The sequence below is a fragment of the Dermochelys coriacea genome, chromosome 1 (assembly GCF_009764565.3).
Source record: "Dermochelys coriacea isolate rDerCor1 chromosome 1, rDerCor1.pri.v4, whole genome shotgun sequence".
Taxonomy (NCBI): domain Eukaryota; kingdom Metazoa; phylum Chordata; order Testudines; family Dermochelyidae; genus Dermochelys; species Dermochelys coriacea.
Window position 1 is genome coordinate 108,632,314 of NC_050068.2, and position 24,619 is coordinate 108,656,932.

At 39.6% G+C, this 24,619-nt stretch overlaps 1 protein-coding gene and 1 non-coding gene across 13 annotated transcripts in view; one reads left to right on the forward strand and one right to left on the reverse strand.

The window, feature by feature from the left end:
• Positions 1-24,619, forward strand: part of NAXD (NAD(P)HX dehydratase) — a 70,620-nt gene that overhangs the window by 26,451 nt on the left and 19,550 nt on the right. For 6 of the 12 annotated variants that reach the window (XM_038386839.2, XM_038386837.2, XM_038386838.2 and 3 more), the window contains 4 exons: positions 13,966-14,074; positions 20,622-20,672; positions 20,756-20,860; positions 21,236-21,356. In XM_038386839.2, coding sequence (XP_038242767.1) covers positions 13,966-14,074; positions 20,622-20,672; positions 20,756-20,860; positions 21,236-21,356 — 386 coding nt within the window. Of the gene's footprint in view, positions 1-13,965; positions 14,075-20,621; positions 20,673-20,755; positions 20,861-21,235; positions 21,357-22,323; positions 22,535-24,381; positions 24,502-24,619 lie in introns of all 12 variants that reach the window. The other 6 variants (XM_038386831.2, XM_038386829.2, XR_006282319.1 and 3 more) reach the window with 5 other exon arrangements.
• Positions 18,208-18,280, reverse strand: TRNAF-GAA. Its single transcript has one exon. It is a non-coding gene; the product is annotated as a tRNA-Phe (tRNA).

Genomic DNA, 24,619 nt, shown 5'->3' on the forward strand with positions numbered 1-24,619 from the left:
TACCCTCCAGAGGGGTGTGTGCCTGGAAGCTGGTAAGTGCCCTAGCTGTATAGCCTTCCCATGCAGGGGCTGGTCAGAAAGCCTGTCTGCATGTTACTGCAGCTGTGTTACTACCTCTGTACTGGTGAAAATGAGATACCGGGAGCATGTCTGCAGCTTCTCACCGCGTTACAGGGTGAATGGGAGACCAGGCTTGTGGGTTGGGGGGCTCAGTGTTACCCCGGTTCCAGTTGGCACTCTGGGGGGAATCTGTCACAGGTGGATTAACTATATCAAGGGGAGAAGCTCTCCCATTGGCATAGTAGATCCTCGCTGAAGTGCTGCAGCTGCACTGATGCAGCATTGTAAATACAGACCTGCCCTTAGAGTGCACTGCTAATGAGCAAGACTTGGAAAACATATTCTCCAGTGATGAGTGAAATTATTGATTGGGTGACTGCACCTTTGCTTGCCAGTGCTCTGCTTCCTTCCACAACACTTAGCCTCCATTTGGTCAGATGCAGAACTCTGATTATAAAAGAATGTCTAAAACAAATTTCAGGACCAGCAAGTCTTGCCACACTCTTGCCTATGAGTTTATGGCTTTATTTTTCTATCACCTTCCACAGTTCCTAGTTACTCACTGCAGACTTTGTCTCATACGTGTTTTGGGGGTACAAAGAAACAAGAATAACAAGCACATAAGTTGCTGACAAATACACCTATGCATACTTGCATGAGAAAATAAAATGTAGGTTGTTCCTTAGAGGGAGAGCAGGGAAGAAAGACAATAAAGCTCTCACATTTGTCTTCCAGGAAAACTACTGTCCTCTCAGCTGCTGATTGGGGAGAGAGAGTTAAGCCCTGTATCCCTTTTCTCTTCTGCCCTTTTTACCAGTAGCCAGGGGAGAACCAGGGAGACGTTCGCTGGGCCTTTCAGGAAGGTGCCTTTTGATCCCACTATGGGGACACTTCCTCTTTCTTATTTATATCTATCATTTAATTTACTATTACTAAGGGAACCTAGTCAAAAAAAAATCTGATGGCATTTCACATTGCTATTATTTGGCTAGCCTGGAGCTAAGCAGATGCTTAAAGGTTCACACCATTTGAAGAAAAGCTGCCACTTTGGCCTGCCTCAAGAATGTTTTGATTGCAGATATCTGCAAAGCAACTGAATAGTTTATGCTCCAGCTTTACAAAGTATTATTGCTTGGATTCAGCCTCCAAGTGGATTTTCACTATGAGATTTTCATTCCCACAATAGGGGAATCCAAACTCTTGCCCAGTCACCCCACTCAAAAAAAGTTTTTATTTAGGGACATCCCTAATTTTCATTTGGTCAATATTTGCATTGGATTGTTAATCCTTTTTGCATTCTCAAATGTTGTGTGTTGGACTTGTAAGAGATTCCTGGCTCCTCCTTTATATTGTTAATACTATTCTTTTGGGACATTCCTAGAGCTTCTTATGCTTCAGGAGTAGGAGTCCTGCAGAGGTAATATCTGTTGGATAAGAGAACATTTGTTTCTCATAACTCTGCTTCTCTGAAGATCTCATCTTTTATTATTCTTGCTCTCCTGACCAGTTCCCCTCAGAGCCTGATGGTTGTTTTTTGAAGGGGGTTTCTCTTGCACTTTGTTTTTCATTTTTCCCCCCTTTAGAGGTACATTTTTGATTGTGTTGATCATTTTGAATAGTCTTCTCTCTGGGAGCTTAGGCTAGTGATCAGTTGAAGGTACTGACTGGAATGTATAGAGGGTAGCAATTACATTCCTTAGGGCAGAGGTTCTCAATTTTTCCAGACTACTGTACCCTTTTCAGGTGTCTGATTTGTCTTGCACACCCCAAGTTTCACCTCACTTAAAAACTGCTTGCTTACAAAATCAGAGATGAAAATACAAGTGTCACAGCACACTGACTGAAAAATTGCTTGCTTTATCACTTTTATTATATAATTGTAAAATAAATCAATTGGAATATAAATATTGTACTTACATTTCAGTGTGATACCTGAGTCTATTTTTCACTTGTGAGCCTTGTCGTTCTGGGAGGCAGTGAAGTGACAGCAACAACTAAGTTTTTTTTTTTTCCACATTGAGTCTATTCCTACTCTCAGGTCTGTGTTAGGAAGTGGCAGGCAGGGCAATTGCCTGGGGCCCCACACTACATAAGGCCCCATGAAGCTAAGTTGCTCAGGCTTTGCATTCAATCCTGGGTGGTGGGGCTTGGGCTTCAGTTTTCTGCCCTAGGCCCCAGTGTGTCTGAGGTCGGCCCTGATGATCCCATAAAGACAAACTTGTGACCCACAGTTTTGAGAACTGCTGAGATAGTATATAGAGCAGCATAAACAAGTCGTTGTCGGTGTGAACTCTTAGTTTGTCCTGAGTTTACTAGTGCTTTTCATATAGCCTTTTGTAAAACTAGGCAGCTATCTAGATGAGTTAATGTATCCCCAGAGGTACACCTACCCTTGGTTGAGAACCACTGACTTTAGGGGGTCAACACAGTGACCAGTAAGGAGTGAGGGTGTCTAGTTTTTACTTTGGTTGAGAATCCTGCAAGATCGTATCTTCAGTGAAACAAGGTTACGGGTTGGGTAACTACCCCATATTGGTTACAGTAACAGTATTACATGTGTAATTTGGTGTGTGTGTGCTGTAGACTATAAGATGGCAATTTTATAATTTATTCAGAACTACTATGCAATATAAGCAATCCATTACTCTCTTTAGCTGTGCAATCATAGGTATTCTGAACACCACCGATATTCTGAAATGAAGTGGGTTTGATTCTACTCTAGGCAGTACTTATTCTGATTCCCTTTTTAAAAAACAATAAGCCAGCAATCATTGTTCAGCATTTCTTTGTCAGTTATTTTTGTGGTATCATCATCATTATTGGTTTCAGAGTAGCAGCCGTGTTAGTCTGTATTCGCAAAAAGAAAAGGAGTATTTGTGGCACCTTAGAGACTAACAAATTTATTAGAGCATAAGCTTTCGTGCATCTGATGAAGTGAGCTGTAGCTCACGAAAGCTTATGCTCTAATAAATTTGTTAGTCTCTAAGGTGCCACAAGTACTCCTTTTCTTTTTATCATCATTATTGTTGCTCCTAATCTCTGTTTCTTTCTGACAGTCTGCTTTGTGTTCTTTCTTGATGTGAAATTGCAAAGAAGTGTTACATGAAAGTAAATGTTTGTAAAATGCTTTGAAGATGAAAAGGAGTACAGAAATGCTAAATATTATCACCAAAGGCAAAATAAGCAGGATTGGCTCGACATTGGACTTTGTATTTCTGAACAAATGGTTGTCTTGAAGAGTGTGCATCATTGGTTGGGCTGCAGAAACCAAATTTTCAAGCTTGAAAATAAAAAAAAAAAAAAAGTGAATTTTCTGCTATGAGGTTATTTTCATGAACTGTCCAAAAAGCGACAACATAGTTATGCAACTACTGATGATTTGGATTCAGCTATTAGCCTAAATTTAACAAACCTCTTTTACTTATTACATGCATTTGTTCTTTCCTAGCCAAATTCATTTTAAAGCCATGCTTTTCAAAGCTTCTCTTTTAGCATGGGGTAAAATCTTGTTACGTAACACTTAAATTGTAGAATGCAAAAGAGAAAAGGATTTTAATAAATGAATAAAACAGTGGCCCACAATAAATTTTTTTTCCAGAAATGGTACCTTTATTAGAATTTGGGTTATTGGAGGCTTTTCACATACTGGATTGTGTGTTTTTAAAAAAAAAAAAATAATAATAATTTTTTAATAATTCTTTAGAAGCTCAAGACTTCCAGTAGCACATTTCTACTTCCTTTAATGTTTTTCCTAGAGTTTCTATATCTGATTAGAGAGAAGACAGAAAATATCTATTTGGAGACTGTTTTATTACTGTTCTTTATGGTTTAAAGGAGACAAACTTTAATTAGAAATTGGGTATCAGTATGCTAAGCAAGGAAAGTATTGCAGGGACACATGTTTATCAAATGGCGGTTTGTCTCATTTACCTATGCACTGGTTCATCGCTTCTGCACAGCAACCCTATTTTTGACAGAACCATTTTGGAATCTTAGCACAAAGTGTCTTGGGAGCTCGTCCTAGTGCATTATGGGATTCCTGAAGCAGCTCTTGCTAGCCAGAGGGGCTTTTGGCTAACTTCCAAGTGAGGCATTGCATCATGGGTTGGGTTGAAGAGAACTAGTTGAGCTCATGTAGCTGCAAATGCTTTTGACTCCTGCCTCACACCTTGAAGAAAATCATTCTGGAGTGTGCTAGTTCTGACAGATCTAAGCTAAATGTTTGCTCCCAAGTGTTATGACCAGTCGTTATAACTGATGCTTCTAAAACACCTAGGATGGCTGTTATCTGTAAACATGAAGCTTTTGTACAAATGTTGCAAATTCAAGATTTTCCAAGTAATAGTATCTTGCAACACTTTTTTTGCTTAATGTAGAGAGGGTTTGCTGCTCATTCCTTTGTTATAATGTAGTTTTGCTAATGCCGTTAAAAAAGAAGCAAAACAAAGTCCTACTTCCTGCTTTCCATAGTGTTTTACTACCTCTTACCTAGCTCCAAGGAGTATTGTGAGGATTAATTAGCATGTGAGTGAAGTGCATGGAAAATATTAGGGCTTGTTGACCAGACCAGGGCTGACCAGAGATTTTTGGGTGCCTGGGGCAAAATCTGAAACTCAGATTCCCTCCCCACCCACACACCCTTCCAAAAAAAATTCTACTCAGGGAGGCCCGGGGAGAGACATTGTGGAGGGTGAGCTTGCACTTCTCTCACCCTACAGTGGTAGTTCCCATCCTGCAGGGTTGCAGCACCCCTCAGATTTGGCCCTCCATCATGACAGACAGGCCACAGAGTCCAATTCCAGTGAGCACCATTGTGACATGGCATACAGGGTTGCAGCGCCACACAGATTTTGGGGGCCCAGAGCAAACTGCTCCCCATCCCCAGAAGCCCTAGACCAGAATAGCCATTGCAGAGAAACCTATTCTGCAACTGATTAGAGTTTGTAATGGCTGTTCTGGACAGCTTCTCCATGTAGCACTACGGAAGTGTGACGTATTTCTACTGGATAATATCACCAGTTGAATAGTTTGATTTTTCTGTTAATGGACAGGGAATGGGGGGACAGTGGTCATAACTGAACTACAATGCTTAAACAGCCGAGGAAAAAAAAATACAAGTAAATCATAGCTTTGCCATGTTAGAACAATGAACAGCGGTACTCATTCCAAAAAAGGCTGTGGTGTACGCTTAAAACATGTAACAGTTTGAGCTCATTATTCTCAAATCACAATTTTTCAAAGGTTGTAGTAACAAGCAAATGTCAGTTACCATTAAGTATGAGACTTAACATTCAAAAGTCAGGATAGTTACTAATAGCATAATGTCCAGGTGCTAAGTTGACCCCTTTAAAAGAGGTGGAAAGGGCACACAAAATGAATTACTTTTTGTAATTTCAGTTGGTTTTAAAATATACCAGCTTTTGGTATCAGAGTATACTTATTGAGAGGGAGGCGCTAAATTCCTTCCACCATTATTCTGTTTCTTTCCCTTCCACCAGCAAGTAGGGAAACCTGCTGCCCCCTTTTCCCTCTCTCCACAGCCACCCAAACAGGATCTCTCTGAATAGTGTACATTCTTCATGTCTTTGCATTTTCCCACTCATGGGGATGAGCCTGTGAGCCCAGCCAAATGGTTGCACCTTCTTATAGCAGTGCTTGTTGGTGTGCTTAAGTGCCGCTCCAACCCCTGCTGTCTGTGCTCATGAGTATTCTGAGAGTGAGGCTATAAAAAGCGGGTGGGCTGGCACCCCTGCTGCCTCAGTTCCTTCCAGCCACAGTAGCAGCCAGACCTCTACTTTTCCAGACCCATCTGATCTGGGTCCTTCACTAGTAATTCAGTGCCTTATATTTAGCCAGTTTTAGTTTTAAGGATGGTTAATTAGCTGGTTCTTTTTAATTTTCTGTAATGGTTTTTATTTCTTAGGTTAGGCTAGTTAATTCCTGCTTTGGTTCCAACCACCAGATCTGAAAACAAGAAGACAAGGCTTCAAGAGGCGCGCCTGTTGTCCAGCAGTCTTCTCAGCGTCAGACACCCATACCAGATGCCTGTTGTGCCTCCCAGAGGGTCACTCTTCTTCCAGCGGCTCAGTTTGCAGCAGTTTAACTGCCAGGCTCACAAGGAATGCCAGAATATGCTGCAGGCCTCATTGCTGCAGAAATCTCTGGCTGCAGAAACTCCCAGATCTGACTCATTTAAAGGGTCTGTACATAACAATAAGAGAGTTGCGCTTGTTACCTTGAAGTCTAAGAAGGTTGAGAGCACTATGCCAAAGGTTCCAATCTCTGCCCCGGGATCAGAATTCAAGACTTCAGCCTGGGACTGATTCCAGACCATTGGATCTGACCTCAAAGCACTCAGAGGATCCCTTTGCCGGCCTCTAACTTCAGAGGCAAACCACAGGAGAAACCTTCAGATCCATCTAACTCAATTCTAAGGAGAACTCTACAGAATAAGAAGGTTTCTATAAGCAGGGCCAGATCTCATTCAGGGGAATCCTCAGACTCAGATCCAAGGGCTGCGTATCCTAAACAAAACAAAAATCTGGCACGTGGTAAATCTCGGGTTAAGAGCCATGTTCTGATTTCTAAGATTGTATTGGGTCTGAAGAGATTCAGCAGTAGGTTCTGTATCTCCCATCCACACTGTATCGGCCCTCACAGTGGTATTGCAAGTGCACCATATGGTTCTGCAGTTGGACCTGTTGTCACATCTGCAACGAGACAATGTTGTCTCATCTCCCAAAGGGAAAGCAGAAAAGAGGAAGAATCCTGTTAGTTCTTCTGCTCCAATCTCCCCATCGGAGAAAAGAAGGTGATCAGACAAATCGTTGTAGATATCCCTGGATGCTTTCTTTTAAAATGCCTTTGGGATTCCCCAATAAAGTTATTTTGCCCTTCTTGAGTTTTACATATGACAGGTCCTGTAGTTTCTCCAATAATTTGAGTCAGAGCCAAGATCAGATGCGAGAGTAGAGCTGCAGTCTGAAGAAGTTTTGAAACATGTTTAAGCATACCCATATACCTCCTATGTTCCATTCTCATTAGAAAGATTACATCTCCTAAATACAACGCTTACAGAACATCACACCCTCCTAGCCTGACTTTGGTTACTGCTATGACTGGGAGATACTACTCTTGTCTTGTTGGCCCTATTAGCCCTTTCCTAGGCAGTATGGGAACGTTCCACATTCTAATCAAGGTAGAAACTCCTTTCTAATATGGGCCAGAAAAGTATCACTCTTTGGATCAGAGACTCCCTGGATCCATCATCTTCACCTGGTTTTAGGGAGCGTTCTTCCACTATAGTTCCTGATGCATTATCAGAGGAAGAAGTAGCACCTGCTGCTCAATTTGAATGTCAGGATTTGGAGCCAGATCTTGTCGAGGAATCTTTCATGGATAAAAATCTTGATGTTGCTTCGCCATCCTCCCCATGTGAGGGTGCATTACAATTACATGACTTTTGATCTCTCCCATCAATCATAGACCAAGAAACTTCCCATGCTGTATTCAGCATTCTGGGTTCTCAGTCTATAACTAAGATTACCCTTCCCATTTTAGACATGTACAGGCAGTTTGGACTTCTCTATTATGGCAGACTCTACTGGAAAAAAAGCCGGCATATTGTACCAATTACTGTGTGAAGGTTCTCGTTCTTTCATATACACACTACCTCTAATTCTCATGTGGTAGTAGTGTCAGTATAAAGATCCAGAGGAGGACAGTTATATTCTACTCCTTCTGACGGAGAGGGAAAGAAAATGGGATGCAATTGGCAGAAAAGCGTTTTCATCTCCTTTGCTCAATGTTAGAATGGCAAATTCAGGCAGGGAGATTGCACTATTAGTACCACTTAAGGGAGAAAACGAGCATAGAGTATTTGCCAAAGTGCTTCTCGAAGACCAAAGGAAACTTGGCAGTGCCTTCATAATGGAGGGTGAAATAATGGCTAAACATTTGTTCAGAGCTTCTTATGATTCATTGGACTCAATAGCAAGAGTGATTGTGTCAGCTATTGCACTACACAGACATACTTGGCTTTGTTTGTCTGCTCTCCTACCTGAAACTAAATCCAAGGTAGAAGACCTTCTTTTCAAAGTTGATGGGTTATTCAGTAATTAAGAGAAAATGAAGGACATGAGGTCAACTGCAAGATGCTGGGAAGTCTGCCAACCTCCAGGAAAGAGGACCTCAGGACTTGTTGTCAGGTATCCTAGACAATTGTATCCCCTTTCCTTTTTTCTCTTATTTTTCACAAAGATACCTCTTTCAGCAGGAAGAGCCCCCTCCTTCCCAGCCACAACAGAGGCAAAAGGCTTTAAAGCCCCAAATGAAGGGGAAGCAATCTTCAACATTGTCTTCAGGGTTGAATCTTAAACCGCAAATTTACCCTTACTTAGACAACTGACTGACCAAAACCTCATCAGATGAAGGCCTTTCCAGGGTTTTAGTTCAAATGGTCTCTCTCTCTCTCTGAGACATTAGGGCTTTTGATAAACAAGAAAAAAATCTCTACACAAAGGATTCCCTTTACAGGAGCAGCTCCTGATTCTCATGTAGGAACAGAGCCTTTCTGCCTGAAAGATTTATGAAGCTTCAGTATGCTGAAGCAATGCTTTTATCAAAATCTCAATCAGGAAATAATGTTCTTCTTGGGCTTGTGGCTTCAGTCACTTCTGTAACACCCTGTGCCCTGCTCAGGATGAGAAGTCTGCAGCATTGGCTGGTGTTAAATTACAAATGAAACACAATCGGTGTTTTTATGTGCTTTGACTATCCAAAGAAAGATACTCCTATCCCTGAGTGGTGGACTCAACATTGCAACATTCTAAGAGGGGTGGCCTTCAACCCTCCAGCCCTTTTCAACCATCCGCCTAGGATTCCTCCAACCACAGATGGGTAGTGCATTTTAACATATTAACAGTTCATAGTCATTAGAATTCTTAAGAAAAGAGACAATGTATAAATAATCTGGAAATGAGGGCAATCCATTTGGCTCTCAAATCTTTTCTACCTCACAACCAGAACAACGTAGTGCAAGTCTTCATAAACAACACAATGGCAGTGTATTATATGAACAAATGGGGGAATTCTTTCTCTACAACAGCACAAGAAAGCAGTTGTGCTGTGTGATTTTTTTATCTCATAGCTCTCCGCCTAGTAAGAAGGACAGCATACTGGTGGATCAAAAGAGCAGAGATTTAATGGAACTTCATGACTGATTTGTTAAAAATATCAGTGATAGATGAGATCTTCACCCTGTGGGCGTTCTCAGACATACTTCACATTTTGTCTGGTTGCAAATAAACGTATCAGAGGTTTTGCTCAAGAAGGGGAAGAGACAGTCTATCCATATTGGATACTTTTATATTATCCATATCCATACTTTTTACTGGAGTGAGAAAAAGGTCTGCCTTATACCCTTCCCTCTCCTCCAAAAGTGATAAAGAAGATAAGATGAGACAGAACCAAAATAATGTTGATTCCCCTAGCATGGGCAAGGGAACAGTGGTTCTCAGACCTTTTCCAGCTCTACAAAGGTGTATATAGGCCTCTCCTTGTGGCCAAAGACTTATTAAATTCTGCCCTTCTGTTGAGTTATCTCCTGAGCCCCTATTATTGAATCTGACTGCATAGCCTATAGGAATCTAATGTACCTTGGGAAATCTTGCACATCAAAAGTGTCACAAGCATTGATTAACTCTAGAAAGCAGTTTACTAGAAGGTATTATCTCAAGTGGAATAAGTTTGTGAAATGGGCAAGCAAGAAACATGTATCCATCAGTAGCAGCAATTCAGTCTATTCTGGAATGCTTTAATTAAATCATTTGGGATTTTCTATATTCTCCTTTGGAAGTTCACCTAACAGCTACAGCTGTCCGTAATGTGTTGGTAGATAAATCAGTCTTTGCACATAATACGTTAAAGGAATTTATGAAGGGACTTGTCAGTATGTATCCATGCATAAAAGTTTCAGTCTCATCCTGGGATCTCAAATTAATCCTTATGCAGACTTCCTTTGAGGCCATAGCAGAGTGTTCTTTGTTCTACTTGTCTATCAAAATGGCTTTTGTCATAGCTATTACATCAGCTAGACAAATGAGTGGATTAGATGCCTGCCTGGTGTATCCTTCATTCACTGTCTTTCAGAGGATACGGTGGTGCATTGCTCTAATCCTAGTTTCCTTCCTAGGGTGGTGTGTGACTTTCACCTTTAATCAAACTATTAATTATCCAGTGTCTTTTCCCTAGACCTTGTAGGTTTCAGAGTAGCTGCCGTGTTAGTCTGTATTCGCAAAAAGAAAAGGAGTACTTGTGGCACCTTAGAGACTAACAAATTTATTAGAGCATAAGCTTTCGTGAGCTACAGCTCACTTCATCGGATGCATTTGGTGGAAAAAACAGAGGAGAGATTTATATACACACACACAGAGAACATGAAACAATGGGTTTATCGTACACACTGTAAGGAGAGTGATCACTTAAGATAAGCCATCACCAGCAGCAGGGGGGGGAAAGGAGGAAAACCTTTCATGGTGACAAGCAAGGTAGGCTAATTCCAGCAGTTAACAAGAATATCAGAGGAACAGTGGGGGGTGGGGTGGGGGGGAGAAATACCATGGGGAAATAGTTTTACTTTGTGTAATGACTCATCCATTCCCAGTCTCTATTCAAGCCTAAGTTAATTGTATCCAGTTTGCAAATTAATTCCAATTAAGCAGTCTCTCCTTGGAGTCTGTTTTTGAAGCTTTTTTGTTGAAGTATAGCCACTCTTAGGTCTGTGATCGAGTGACCAGAGAGATTGAAGTGTTCTCCAACTGGTTTTTGAATGTTATAATTCTTGACGTCTGATTTGTGTCCATTTATTCTTTTGCATAGAGACTGTCCAGTTTGGCCAATGTACATGGCAGAGGGGCATTGCTGGCACATGATGGCATATATCACATTGGTAGATGCGCAGGTGAACGAGCCTCTGATAGTGTGGCTGATGTGATTAGGCCCTATGATGGTATCCCCTGAATAGATATGTGGACAGAGTTGGCAACAGGCTTTGTTGCAAGGATAGGTTCCTGGGTTAGTGGTTCTGTTGTGTGGTGTGTGTGGTTGCTGGTGAGTATTTGCTTCAGATTGGGGGGCTGTCTGTAAGCAAGGACTGGTCTGTCTCCCAAGATCTGTGAGAGTGATGGGTCGTCCTTCAGGATAGGTTGTAGATACTTGATGATGCCACACAACAGAACCACTAACCCAGGAACCTATCCTTGCAACAAAGCCCGTCGCCAACTCTGTCTACATATCTATTCAGGGGATACCAAAACTATTTCCCCATGGTATTTCTCCCTCCCACCCCACCCCCCACTGTTCCTCTGATATTCTTGTTAACTGCTGGAATTAGCCTACCTTGCTTGTCACCATGAAAGGTTTTCCTCCTTTTTTCCCCCCCCCCTGCTGCTGGTGATGGCTTATCTTAAGTGATCACTCTCCTTACAGTGTGTATGATAAACCCATTGTTTCATGTTCTCTGTGTGTGTATATATAAATCTCTCCTCTGTTTTTTCCACCAAATGCATCCGATGAAGTGAGCTGTAGCTCGCGAAAGCTTATGCTCTAATAAATTTGTTAGTCTCTAAGGTGCCACAAGTACTCCTTTTCTTCCTGGACCTTGTACTCATGTAGACAAGACAGAGCTGCATACTTTGGATGCTAAAAGGCTTAGGCCTGGTCTGCACTTGGGGGGATCACTATTCTCGTAGCTGAAGTCGACGTATCTTAGGTCAACTTACCTCGCATCCTCATGGATCGGGATTGACTGCCGCCGCTCCCCCGTCGACTCCGCTTCCGCCTCTCGCCACAGTAGAGTACAGGAGTTGACGGCAGAGCGATTAGGGATTGATTTATCGCATCTACACTAGACGCGATAAATCGATCCCCGATAGATCAATCACTACCTGCCGATCTGGCTGTTAGTGTAGACATACCTTTAGTGTCTTAACAGTGTCTTCATTTCATATGCTGATAACCATAAGGAACACACTCTTTCTTAATAGATGCTACTTAGTTGGGTTAGAGAGTGTAAGCAGGAGCGCTATGAACTAGTATCCATTCCATCCCCCTTGGGGGTTAGATTACACTCTACTAGAGCAAGGTTGCGAGTTCAATCCTTGAGGGGGCCATTTAGGGATCTGTGGCAAAAATTGGGGATTGGTTCTGCTTTGAGCAGGGGGTTGGACTAGATGACCTCCTGAGGTCCCTTCCAACCCTGATATTCTATGATAGGCAATTGCATCCTTTGTAGCACACCTTAGACATCTTCAAATTGTGAAGATCTGTCGAGCTGCAACTTGGAGCTCTGTATGTACACTTACAAAACACTACTCCTAGACTTAGCATCTCCGTGCAATGTGCAATTTGGAAGAGCATTACTTTGATCCCTGTTCAATCAGGACCCCAAATCATACCTTCCTTACAGGAGATGCGCTCTCTCATGAGTGGAAATATGCAGAGGATACTAAAAGAAGAAATTAAGATTAATTACCTGTAATGAGAAGTCTTTCAGATGGATTCTGCATTGTCTCACTCCCTGCCCACCTTCTCCTCAGAATCTTAAGTCTGAAGAGGCAGTGGAAGGAACAGAGGTGGCAGAGGGCGTCAAGCCCCCTTTCATAGCCTCGGCCTTGGAATGTTCCAGAACACAGAGAGGAGTGGTGGGAGGGGTGCATGATGCTCTCATTTGGCATTGCTCTGAGCAGGTTTTCCTGAGGTGTACCCACTGGCATATCCCCAGTAGTGTGAATATGCAGAGTCCATCTGAAAGAACTCCATTACAGGTAAGTAACCTTCATTTTCCTGTGGGGAAATACAGCATGTGTCATAGGGAACAATTCTATAGGGAGAATGATTAGGTCTAAGAGATCTTTTCCATCTCTAAGGCATTTTTCCAGTATGGAAAGATGCACTGTTTTAACTAAATAGATGTAAAAATCAGTCTAGTTAAACCAGTGCAGACCCATAATCCTAGATGTATTTAAACTTGTTTAACCCTTTCTTAAGTTGGTAATGTATTGATGCTGCTGTACTGGGGGTTTGCATAAGTTGAACTCACTCAACTATTAAATCAGTTTCTTAAACAACTGCATTTTTCTAGTATACACAAGGACTCATGTACTAATCTAAAGGAAATCTATTATTTCTCCAGTGGCACTTACCTTTATACTAGAGTTTGCCAAGTTCCTCATACTGGCATATTGTAAAATTCAAATCAGAATTTTGTAGATCTCCACTTGTTTGACTTTTTTTTTTTTTTTTTTTTTTTTTTTTTTTTTTTTTTTACAGTAATGTCAGCAAACCTTACCTTCGTAAAGGTGAAGGATAAGTAAATGGACATATCATTTACCACAAATCTATTTTTCAAATACAGTTTTGGGTAGTGATTTGAGGGGAGTCTGAGCTCTATATAGAACAGAGAACACCAGTCCTTTTAACTAATGAAATAGCTGGGCATTTGAACGTAAAGATCCTGATTCCTAGAACTCCTAAATAAAGCATTGATTGTGCAAGTAGATCCATGTGGGTGGATCTGTGTAGCATCCTGTTCAAGTGAACAGGATTCCTTGTGGGATCAGAGTCTGCCTGCACAGATCTAATTGCAAGACTGAGGCTTTTGTTAACAGGTGTTCCACTCCTTAGAGATCCCTCAGGCTCAGGCCCCAAATGGTTCCTAATTCTCCTCTCCCCAGTAAGATGAAAAACTAAACTTTCAACAAACAAAAATCTGTTTATTTCACTAGGGGTCAAAAACCGGCATGATAGCAGTAATGTTTGGCTAACCTCAGATGTACGTGGGAGATGCTAGATTTCAGATTTGAAAGTGTTGAAAGTAAATGCTTTGTACTTATTTTCCCGATGTAGTGACCGTCCTAATGCTGTTCATGAAGTGGAAAAGTGGCTGCCACGACTGCATTCAGTTGTCATAGGACCTGGTTTAGGTAGAGATGACGTACTACTTGAGAACGCTAAGGTAATATGTACTCTAGTATTTTGCTCTACATCTTTGTTACTGAATTTTATAAACCAAGTTTGCAGTTTTTGTGCAGCTAAACTAATATTTTTCAGTGGGGTTATTGTGTAATAGTCTTAATGGAGCCATTAAAATATAGTTCGAAAGCAACATCTGTAATAGGATTTCTGGCTATAAGTGAATCAAAACTGCCTTCAAATGAAATTTCTATAAGCGATTTCTTTTTGTTATGACTGGTAGTAGTCAAGATCTGTTGGTCACTAAATGTGAGTAACTATAATTTAAAGAGAAAAGTTAAAACTAGAAGTTGCCCAGCCTTTGTGGTGAGGGTCATAGATCTTAGGGCTTGTCTACGTGGCAAGTTGGTGCATGGCAAGCCACAGTGAGAATCTGCAGCACGCTAGACTGCCACACGTTAACTCACTGTGTGGACTCTGCTATCACACATTAACAGTTACGAAGTACACTTTGATGTACTTCCATTTCAAATGGGAGGCAAGCTTGTACACTGTAGATTCATCCTCTGGCTTGCTGTTGGCTTGCCATGTAGACAAGCCCTAAGTCATATTTTCACCATCAGAAACTCAGAGTGAGGCTTGAAGCTCATGCATCCAAGTGGTTTATTTTGATCACTTTCATTTTGATAGTAAATCTGTAAAAACAAAGGCCAGCATTTTCTAAGGCAGGTGTCTAAAGTTAAGCACCTAACTCTATATTTAGGCTCCTGTTAGAAAATGTTGTCCTCAACTCCCCCCGCCCCCCCCTTTTTTTTAAACAGATTCATCTCCAAAATGGAAATGATCAAAAATAATCACTGAAACGCTTACGCTTCAACTCACTTTAGGCACCCAGGTTTGAAAAGTTTTTGCCAAGAACAATATCAGTAAGCAAATGTGTATCCACACACTGGAGGAGTTGCTTATAAATAAATATAAACTTCCTATTCTACTTGAAGCAATATTCTTGTTTGTTTCATATCTTGGTGAAAAGTTGGAAAAAAGAGCATTTAAATATTTCTACACAGACAGGAACAAACTGTTACACAATATTCCAAGATGAAGTCTTGAATTATTGCTGTCATATGTCAACACATCAAAGTTCATGTTTCAGTCTAATGCCGGAAGCTGTGTGTACAATATAGTAAATTCTGGTGAAGCGAAATGCTGGGCTAATCAGTGACAGTAACAAAAAGTTGGATTGCTAGGTTTTTCAGAGATCTTGACATCTCATTGTGGAATTTACAAAACAATAGGTTCAAGAAACACTTTAACCTTCTGGTTTAAGTATCCTGAATGTGATGGAGAAAGAAAGTGATTTTGGGAACTTCTGCATTGAAACTGTGACTTATCTTCCTTCTGTTTATTTTTAAAAAATTATTTGATATATAGATGCTATATTGGTGAAAAGACTAGGTGCCCTGTGCCCCCACCGTCCCAGTGTGCTAACAAGTGGGAGGTTCTCTTTATTTATTGTCAAAAATCAATTTTTATTTCTGTGAAAAACTTTGAACAAAACAGTTTTTCATCAAAAATGTTTACTTTTCTATGAGATGTTTGTTTTTCAACAAAAACCTGAAACAAAACAATTGTAATGTTCCATTTCCATTTGAAATTTTTATATCATTTCAAATTTTTGAAAAGCAAAACAAAAAATTTAGAATTTTCAATGAAAAGTCCAAAATGTGGTTGAAATTGAAGGTAAAAAATAATTGTCTAAAAATTTTGACCAGCTGATTTATTTGTATTGTAGAAGAGGCCTCTTTGGCCTTGTCTTCATTGATAAGAAAGGTGTGAGTTACCCTGAGGTAAAACAAACATACATAAGCTATCCCTGAGGTAATAACACAGTGAGGGTAAGGTGCTTTAGTTTCGCTATGTGGTCAGCTCGTCAATGCCAACATCAGGCGGGGGTATAGGGTTGACCTTCGTAAGCTTACCTTGTGGTGAAACTAAAATGTCTTGTCTTCAATGTGTTTTAACCATGGGGATAGCTCAGGCACATTCGTTACCCTGAGGTGAAATATGCACTTTTTTTTTTAGCAGAGAAGACAAAGCCTATCAGGATACGGGCTCCATTCTGCTAGGTACTGTACAAAAAGCACATCAACTCTAGGAGCCATGTTTTGTGTGTGTTTTCTGGGTCAGTACAGGGTAGAAAGGGCCTACTTCTCAATTCTCTTTTGTGTGGCTTATTTGGATTTGTTTAAATATTATATTCACCCAAGGCTTCAGTATGTGAGTGTAGTCAGGGCAGGTGAATCCCAGTCACTTACATAGCGAGGCCTGGTGTTTCCATCATCATCTCTGTGCTAGAGATAGGTGCAGTCTGTTTGCTTCAATGGTAAATTTAACTTTTGTAACTTTATTTCTCCCAAGGGGAAAAAGCAACTACAGCAATTGGCCATTTAAATTTGTATTGAAGGGTGGGATACATTTGTGTATCCTTTTCTTTACAATATTTTTGGCTAGTCTAAGCAAGCTGCCTTATGCATATAAGAATGCAATATAGGTTTGTAATTATCCCTTATATCTATCTTTGACTGGCAATGAAGATGGGAAAAAAGAGGGTTGTAAGATCTGCTCCTCTCTCATGAGAGAGTGGAGGGCTTAGGGCTCTATCCATCTGTTTTAACTCTGATCTTGTCTGTAGTGTATGAATATCTCCATAGTATCTGAGTGAGCTAAGATACCAATACATTCAGGTTTCTTGTATCTCATGTTAGGAACTATTAGGAAAGGAATAGATAATAAGACAGTAAATATCACAATGCCATTATTATATAAAGCCATGGTATGCAAACACCTTGAATGCTATCTGCTGTTCTGATTGCCCCATCTCAAAAAAGATACATTAGAGAAAGTACAGAGTATGGCAACAAAAATGATTGAGAGTATGGAACAGCTTCCGTATTAGGAGAAATTAAAAAGACTGGGAAATGACTGTTCAGCTTGGAAAAGAGATGAATAAGGGGAGAAGGATATGATAGAGGTCTATAAAATCATGAAGGGTATGGAGGAAGTGAATAAGGAAGTGTTTTTTATGTGAAGGAGTAAATAACAAGAACCTGGAATCTGCACTTGCCAGAGCCCTTGTCAGTGTTGGGATGAACTCTAGTAAACTTATTAACGTGGCTGGAGTGCAGGCTCCAAGACCCTCCTTCCTAGTGGGGATCTCGGAGCCCAGGCTCCAGCCTGAGCATGAATGTCTACATTGCAATTTTTAGCCCTGCAGCCCAAGTCCCGTGAGCCTGAGTCAACTGACCAAGGTCAGCTATGGTCTTTTATTGCAGCGTTGACATATCCCCTCAGTCAAGCTGGGTTCATTCTTTCTGTTTTTTAAATCTTTACCACTATTAAAGGTTCTGCAAGCCAAATCAAGCCCTCAGCACACATGTTGCCACTTCATAGCCTTCAGTGGATTTGCACAAGTGTTAGTGGTGTTGGAATATAGTAAATAATTCTATTTTTGGTGCACAAGATAGAATAAAGTACTTGACTCGTTCTCCGTTTTTTTGCTCTACAAGTTTAACAGAAATAAAAAGGAATATAGTCTACTTTGTTACTAAATGCAGCAGGTATAATGAAAGGAACAAATCTATTGATCAAGAGGGTGCCATTTTTACATAGGTTCTTCTCAGAGTAGGTGCTTCTGACTCAGAGGGTGTTATAGAAAGTTACCTTGTTGTTTTAGATTGAGGTTCAGCAGCAATAAAAATCTCTTGAGAACACTGGTTTAAATGTGCAAATCTCATGAGTTTTTCCTGAAGATTTGTTTCCGTCCAGAGGGTTCTATTTGTGTTCTATTTGTTCCAATGACAGCTACCATATTTTTTTTAATAGTAGTAAACATTTTAAATTATTTTGATTATTCAGATATTTGGTATACAGGTTTACATTTTTTAATTCTTGTTTTATTGCCTTTGAATGTTCATTCAAATAAATAAGAGTATTGGAGCATGACAAGTACTGTGTGTCATAGAATATCAGGAGGTCATCTAGTCCAACCCCCTGCTCAAAGCAGGACCAATCCTCAATTTTTGCCCCAGATCCCTAAATGGCCTCCTCAAGGATTGAACTCACAACCCTGGGTTTAGCAGGCCAATGCTCAAACCCCTGAGCTATCCCAAAATCATCTGCTGAAACCCGGGATCAAACCAGGAACCTTCAGATCTTCAGTCTAATGCTCTCCCAGCTGAGCTATTTCAGCTCATTCTCAACTGAGCTGTATCAAGCAGCTGGATGTTTTTGCTTTGACTTGTCAACAGTGAAATAGTTAGTGATGTTGGCATATAAAATAACTTAATAAGGTTCCAAAGTAAGACCCTGTAAGTAGGTGGTGTTCCCATCCTGTTCTGAACGGGGAAGTTAACGTTTAACTGCTATGGTACGTTGTATTCTGTGTAGAGGAGAAGAGAGTCCATTTAGGTGTCTTCTGAATATTCCGAGTTACTAGAGTGATGAAGATGAGTAGTGTTTGAAGGTGAGATTGGATTTTTGTGGTTCTGTTGGGTACCTTTGCATCAGTCTTCTCTGCAGAATATATTGGGAAGGTGTCTACCCTATATCTAATTTTTCAGGTAATAGGCATGAGGTACTGTCAAAATATTGAGATGTCAAAAGATGAGGTTCTGGAACAAATGATTAGGTTAGTAGCAGTAAGTCACCATGTTTGAATGGTGATCATTCCAGAGTACTGAAGAAGCTTAAGAATGAAGTGACTGAGATACAAAAATATGCAATCCATGTAAAACTGGCTACAATACCAGATTGCAGTAATTGATGGTGTTATATTCTAAAAATGTTAGGGTTGGTCCTGGGAATTAAACAAAACACTTAATTTATTTCCAAGTGAACTGATTAAAGCAACCAAATATAATTATAAATGCACATGATAAAAGGACAACCAGCATGGCTTCTGTAAAGGAAAACCATGCTGTGCAAATCTACTAGAATTTTGTGTGTTTCAGCAAAATAATGGATAATCGAAAGCATGTTGGTATGTTTCATTTGGAGTTTCATAAAGTCTTTGAAGGAAAGCAAAAAGTATGAATACATAGTTTTCAATATTCCAAAAGATTAATTCATGGATTATAGAGCCAGAAGGGATCACAGAAATCATCTGTTCTGACTTCCTGCATAACACAGGCAATAGAACTTTTCTGAATTAATTCCTGCTTGAACTAGAGCATATCTTTTAGAAAATTGGGGGAGGGGGTCCCAAGGCACCATACTAGAGCCGCTGTTAAATGTAGCTACTAATGATCTACAAGAGTGGGTAAATTGTGTGGTGGTAAAAATTTGTAAATGGTACAAAATTATTTAGATTGCTTGAGATAAGAAGATTGAAGAACTTTGTTTGGGTCCTAAAAAAAGATAAATTAACAGTATGGCAGCGTTTTGAAATTAATCCTTAACAAATTAAAAGTTAAACATGTTGGAAGGACTAATTTTGAACTTTTTATAGGTGGCGTAGGGTTCTAAATTGACAGTAAGCATTCAAGAAAAGCCTCTGGGTGTTACTGTGGACTGCTCCCTCAAAACATCTGTTTGATGCACAGCAGCAATCAGACAAAAAAAACAAGTGTTAGGGTATGCAAAGAATGGGCACTGTGTTCAGTTCTGGTCACGTCAGCAATATTAGAAGTAGATGGGGGTCCAAAGACCATTAGGGAAAATCGTTAGAAGAATGGAAGGGTTAGAACTGTTTAATATGGTGAAGAAATGAGCTTGTGAGCACGATAGATAGATTGATATAAAATAACAAATAGTATAGACAAGTATACTCCCTGTGCATAAGCCAATGACAAAGAACATTCTAAAAGCTTTTATTAATCACTGCTGCCTTTCAGTGATTGATGAGGGGACAGACAGACAGTTTATTTTTGGACTGGTATGTACTTTTGCAAGAAACTTTGCAAATAAAAGTTCACCCTTCCTGTTCGTTTTTAAACTCATTCAGCTAGTGTAAAATCTCCATTTTAGAAGTGAAACTACACATCTCATGTCTTTCTTGTCACACAGGGTATATTATTAACAGTCGTATTACAGTGTGGTTATGGTCAGAAAAGTGACTAAACTTAACACAGTCTTGCTCAGCAGATATATTGCCTGAACTTATTTAGTCATCACCTTATTCCTTTTCTTTACTGCATTTTACTTATTAGCATTGTGGAGCCAATACAGTTACGGGAGTGTGAATTGGATTATTTTCTCATTCATACATCAGCACAAATATTATCCTAGTTTCAGTTGCAGGATTCCATTGCTGCTGGTTAAATGTGAACCAGAAAGAGCACAGCTTATCTTTAAGAGGTCCTACTAAATTTGCATTGCTAGCAATTAGAACATGTATCTGTCTGTAAAATGCACAAATTTGATATGGAAGTGTCTTCTCTAACCGTGTTTTTAATTTTTTCTTTGAAATGGTGATCTATGTGACCAGACTCCTTAGGCAGCGTTTTTTAGACTGAAATAAACTGCTGAATTTCATTTAGATCTTTTGGGAGTTAACATAGCAAGCGTCTTAAAATCATTTGCATTTCTTGCAGGGTATTATAGAAAAAGCCAAGGTCAAAGGAATTCCTATTGTCATTGATGCTGTAAGTATTTTTTTTCATACATTTATTTGTCTAACATTTAAAAAGCTATTAAATAAATTCTTTTTTTTAACTGTCTTCTGCAGGATGGATTGTGGCTCATTTCCCAACAACCCTCTCTTATTCAAGGTTACCAGCGAGCCATTCTTACTCCAAACTATATGGAGTTTAGCAGACTTTATGAAGCTATGGTGAGCTGCTGATTAATTTTTTGGTGATACATAAGTATGTGTTTGTTTCATTTTTCAAAAAATATTTGTGGATATTGTATCAAACACTTTCATATTGTTCCTTAGCTATGTAAAAAGCATTGTGGGGATAAGTAAATCTGCATGTGATAGTTGTCATGACAACACTGGATCATTGCTTGGCACATCCTTAAAGCAAGCAAAAAAGAGACGCTTTTGTAACAATTTTCTTTTTTTGGCAGCACAAAATGGATGAATGGAAAGAATATAAAAAAGTATAGAAAGACTGAATAACAAATCTTTTTTCATAGACTTAAATTGTTTGGTTTTGCATTAATGGTAAAATGAGTAATTCTGTATGGAATTCTTGTGTTGTAGCTTAGAGATCCTGTGGATAGCAATGATCACCATGGATGTGTGTTACGGCTCAGTCAAGCCATGGGGAATTTGACAATTGTTCAGAAAGGAGAACGAGATCTTATTTCAGATGGAGAAAAAGGTAAGTGAAGTCTTCAGCTGCATGGTTTGTTTTTTTTTTTTGTTTTTTTTTTAAGTTGTGGTCCATCTGTAGCTGATTCATTTGATTCAAGGATTGACTGATAAGTTTTTGCACAGCACTTTAGATGTCTTTTGAAGCTTGACGCTTAAAAAGCGTGTGATTTTTAGTGACTTTGATGTGCAAGTCCTTTAACTTCCTTGTTCCCATCTTTAAAATGGGCATAATACTTATCTACATCACGTACGTGTTGAGAAGCTTAATTTTTGTGAAGTTCTTTTAAAATCCTCAGATGAAAGGAGTGCTGTTATACGTTCAAAATATTAACAAACTAGTTCCAGATGTATTTACTCAAGGGAAACTTAGTTGTTTCACTACATATTGATGTGACTGAGGAATGAAGATGTGTTGAATGGCTCCATCAGCTGCTTCGTCACCTGATGTTGCCTGTCCTCTTATGTAGATCTGCAAACTCTTTATCAACAACTCTGCAGGCAGTGATATACATCACTCATGTCTATTAGACTTAATGTACATGCCACATACTTTAGACTTAGCAATATTTTTGCTAAATTCTTTGTAGATAACCTGCCCCTTTTAAAACTTCTATTTAAAAAAGTTAAATTACTACTTAGCAGTTTAAAAAAAAGGAGTTGTTTGCTTGATGCCAAGTTTTCCAGTAATCAATAGAAAATTAATTCAAACAATACTGTAATCCCCGTGTGACACTGTAACCATGTTTTACATAACAAATGAGATAGCTGAGATCTAACAGGAGCTGATATGAACTACCAATCTCAGACAAGTGTATTTGTCACTTTAACAGTTATTTTATATATACACTGTCAGAAGTCAGAATATCCTGACTTCCAGTGTATGGCTGTCCCGTGTTAGTTGCCAACAGTGTTTTAGAACAATGTAGGATTTTTGCAATATTTGTTTTTCTTCATTGCTTCCTTATTACATACAGGTGTTTTCCTGGATGGTGGAAAGTGGGGGAATAGCTCTCTGTTCTCCTTTTGAAAATTGCCTATGCAGCTCCCCACTCCTTGGATAAGTGCATCCTCAGAATTTTCTAGAAGATGGGGCCACTCAGCCCCCGCCCTCTCTCCTCACACAGGATTCAGAGGCCATAAAAGAGGGAGTGCCCCAATTGTTCTCCAGTGCCTTCTGACCACCAGGTGTGCAGTGAGCTCAGAGCAGGCTTGGTGTCTTTGAGGTTTCCTAATTGTTCTCTTCCTCCCTCCCCCCACCCTTTCTCTGGCTCTATGGAGTACTATTTTTTCATAGTTGTATAGCCATTCATTTTGTTTTTCATTCTAAAAAACAACTTTTTTCAATTGCCAAGCCATTATATGTGTTGTCTGAGGCCCAGCTGTGTTAGGTTGCTTCCCTTACTTGTTATATTGGTCCCATCAGACCATATATTCAATATTTTCCCTGTCTGTCTTGGGGCATCTTTTACATCTCGGGCAGCATTGTTGACATTGCTAAAAAAGCAGTTTTCAGGTCCTGGGCTTAATATAGGGATATGATGTCTGTTACAAACGTCCACGTTTGTTTGTCCGTCATGCCTGGGAAGAGGTTATAACCAATACCAGTATTCAGTTTGCAAAGTGCATCTCAGACTCCTGTTGACAGAGGTTCTGTGGATCAAACAACTGAGTCTGGGGACTTCTGGCAATGTTAAGAGGCATCTTGATGCCACAGAACTGCTTCTCAAAATTGCATTGAGAGAGGAGACACTGCTTGTTGCTTTTGTGCTGCACCTAAGGACCAATCTCCATACCATGTCTTTCCAAGATCTTTAGTTTTTACGTCTGCTGCTTCATCTGTTGTTATGGTCTCTTGGTCTGATGTAATTTTTTTATCAGATGAGACAACACACATGATGATTCCAGTCTGAGGAAAATCCATATTATCGGATTAGGAAAGTGTGCCGTAGGCACAATTTCATGTTTTGAAAGATTTTGTACTTTTTTTTTTTTTTTTTTTTTAAGTTGCCATCTTCCAACAATCTTTATCCCTTACCTTTCTCCTTCCAGGAATCTATTGCTTCAGCTTACACATTTAGCACACTAATCCTTATTGTTTTAAATGCTGCAGTTTCTGGACCTCATCCTTACCTCTTACACATCTAGTGAAAAATGTAAAAATTAAATCTGAATATGCTACAGAAAAGGTAAAAGTTGGAATTTTGAAGATAAAGCTTTCAGGCTGCTTTGTACTTAGTTGGTACAAAGGAAAGCTTTGAGGATACAGCTGCCTGTAGCAATGAAAACTGTAGATAGAGCATTATTTTTTATCGATTGTTTACATTGGCTAATTGCATACTTCTGTTCAGATGATTGTAAGGCAGATATACTCATCACAAGTAGTCTTTTTCTTTGGTATTTGAATCTGAGTGACAGACTAAAGAAGCTCAATCCATTTAGCTTAACATGGAGAAGGTAACAGGATGACTTGATCATAGTCTATAAGTACCTACATGGAAAGAAGATTTCTGATAGTAAGAGCCTTTAATCCAGCAGAAAAAACATAATGAGGTCCAGTGACTGGAATCTGAAGATAGACAAATTCAGAATAAAATAAGACACATTTTTAACAGTAAAGGTAATTAACCATGGGAATACTTTATTTAGGGACTTCATGGATTCTCAGTCACTTGATTTCTTTTTCAAGCAAGATTGGATATTTTTGTAAAATATATGCTAAAGCTCAAACAGAATATACGGGCTTGATGCAGAAGCATTTCTTGCAGTTCTGTGGCCTGTTATTCAGGAGATCAGACTAGATTATCATAATGGTCCCTTCTGATCTGTGAATTGTTTATTCACAAACATAGCTCTCTGAGAAACCAGTAATAATTCTCTACTGTTTTTTCTGGAGAGTGAGAGGAGTTGTAATGTTTTTAAAAGTCTCAACTTCAGGTATGCACTGCCAGCTGCCCAGTGAACATAATTGGCAAGGCTTTTAATTAAGTTTTATACACATTTTTTTTCTTTTCTTTTGCAATTCTACATTATAGCCTGGTCTACAGTTGTTGACTTCCTGCTCTACAAAGATGTGCCCCACCATTCTGTTGGTAGGTGATATCAGTACCATCACTGATCAGGGCAGGCGTGAGTACTCAGCATAAGGGGAAAAGGTAAGTCAGCTTTTATTCAATATGGCACAGCTCTCTAAGGTTTTCTTTTTATTATTCTTTGGAGAACTGGGCAATAATAAAGTGTGGTTATACCAGTTTTTGTTCCTAACAAGTTTAA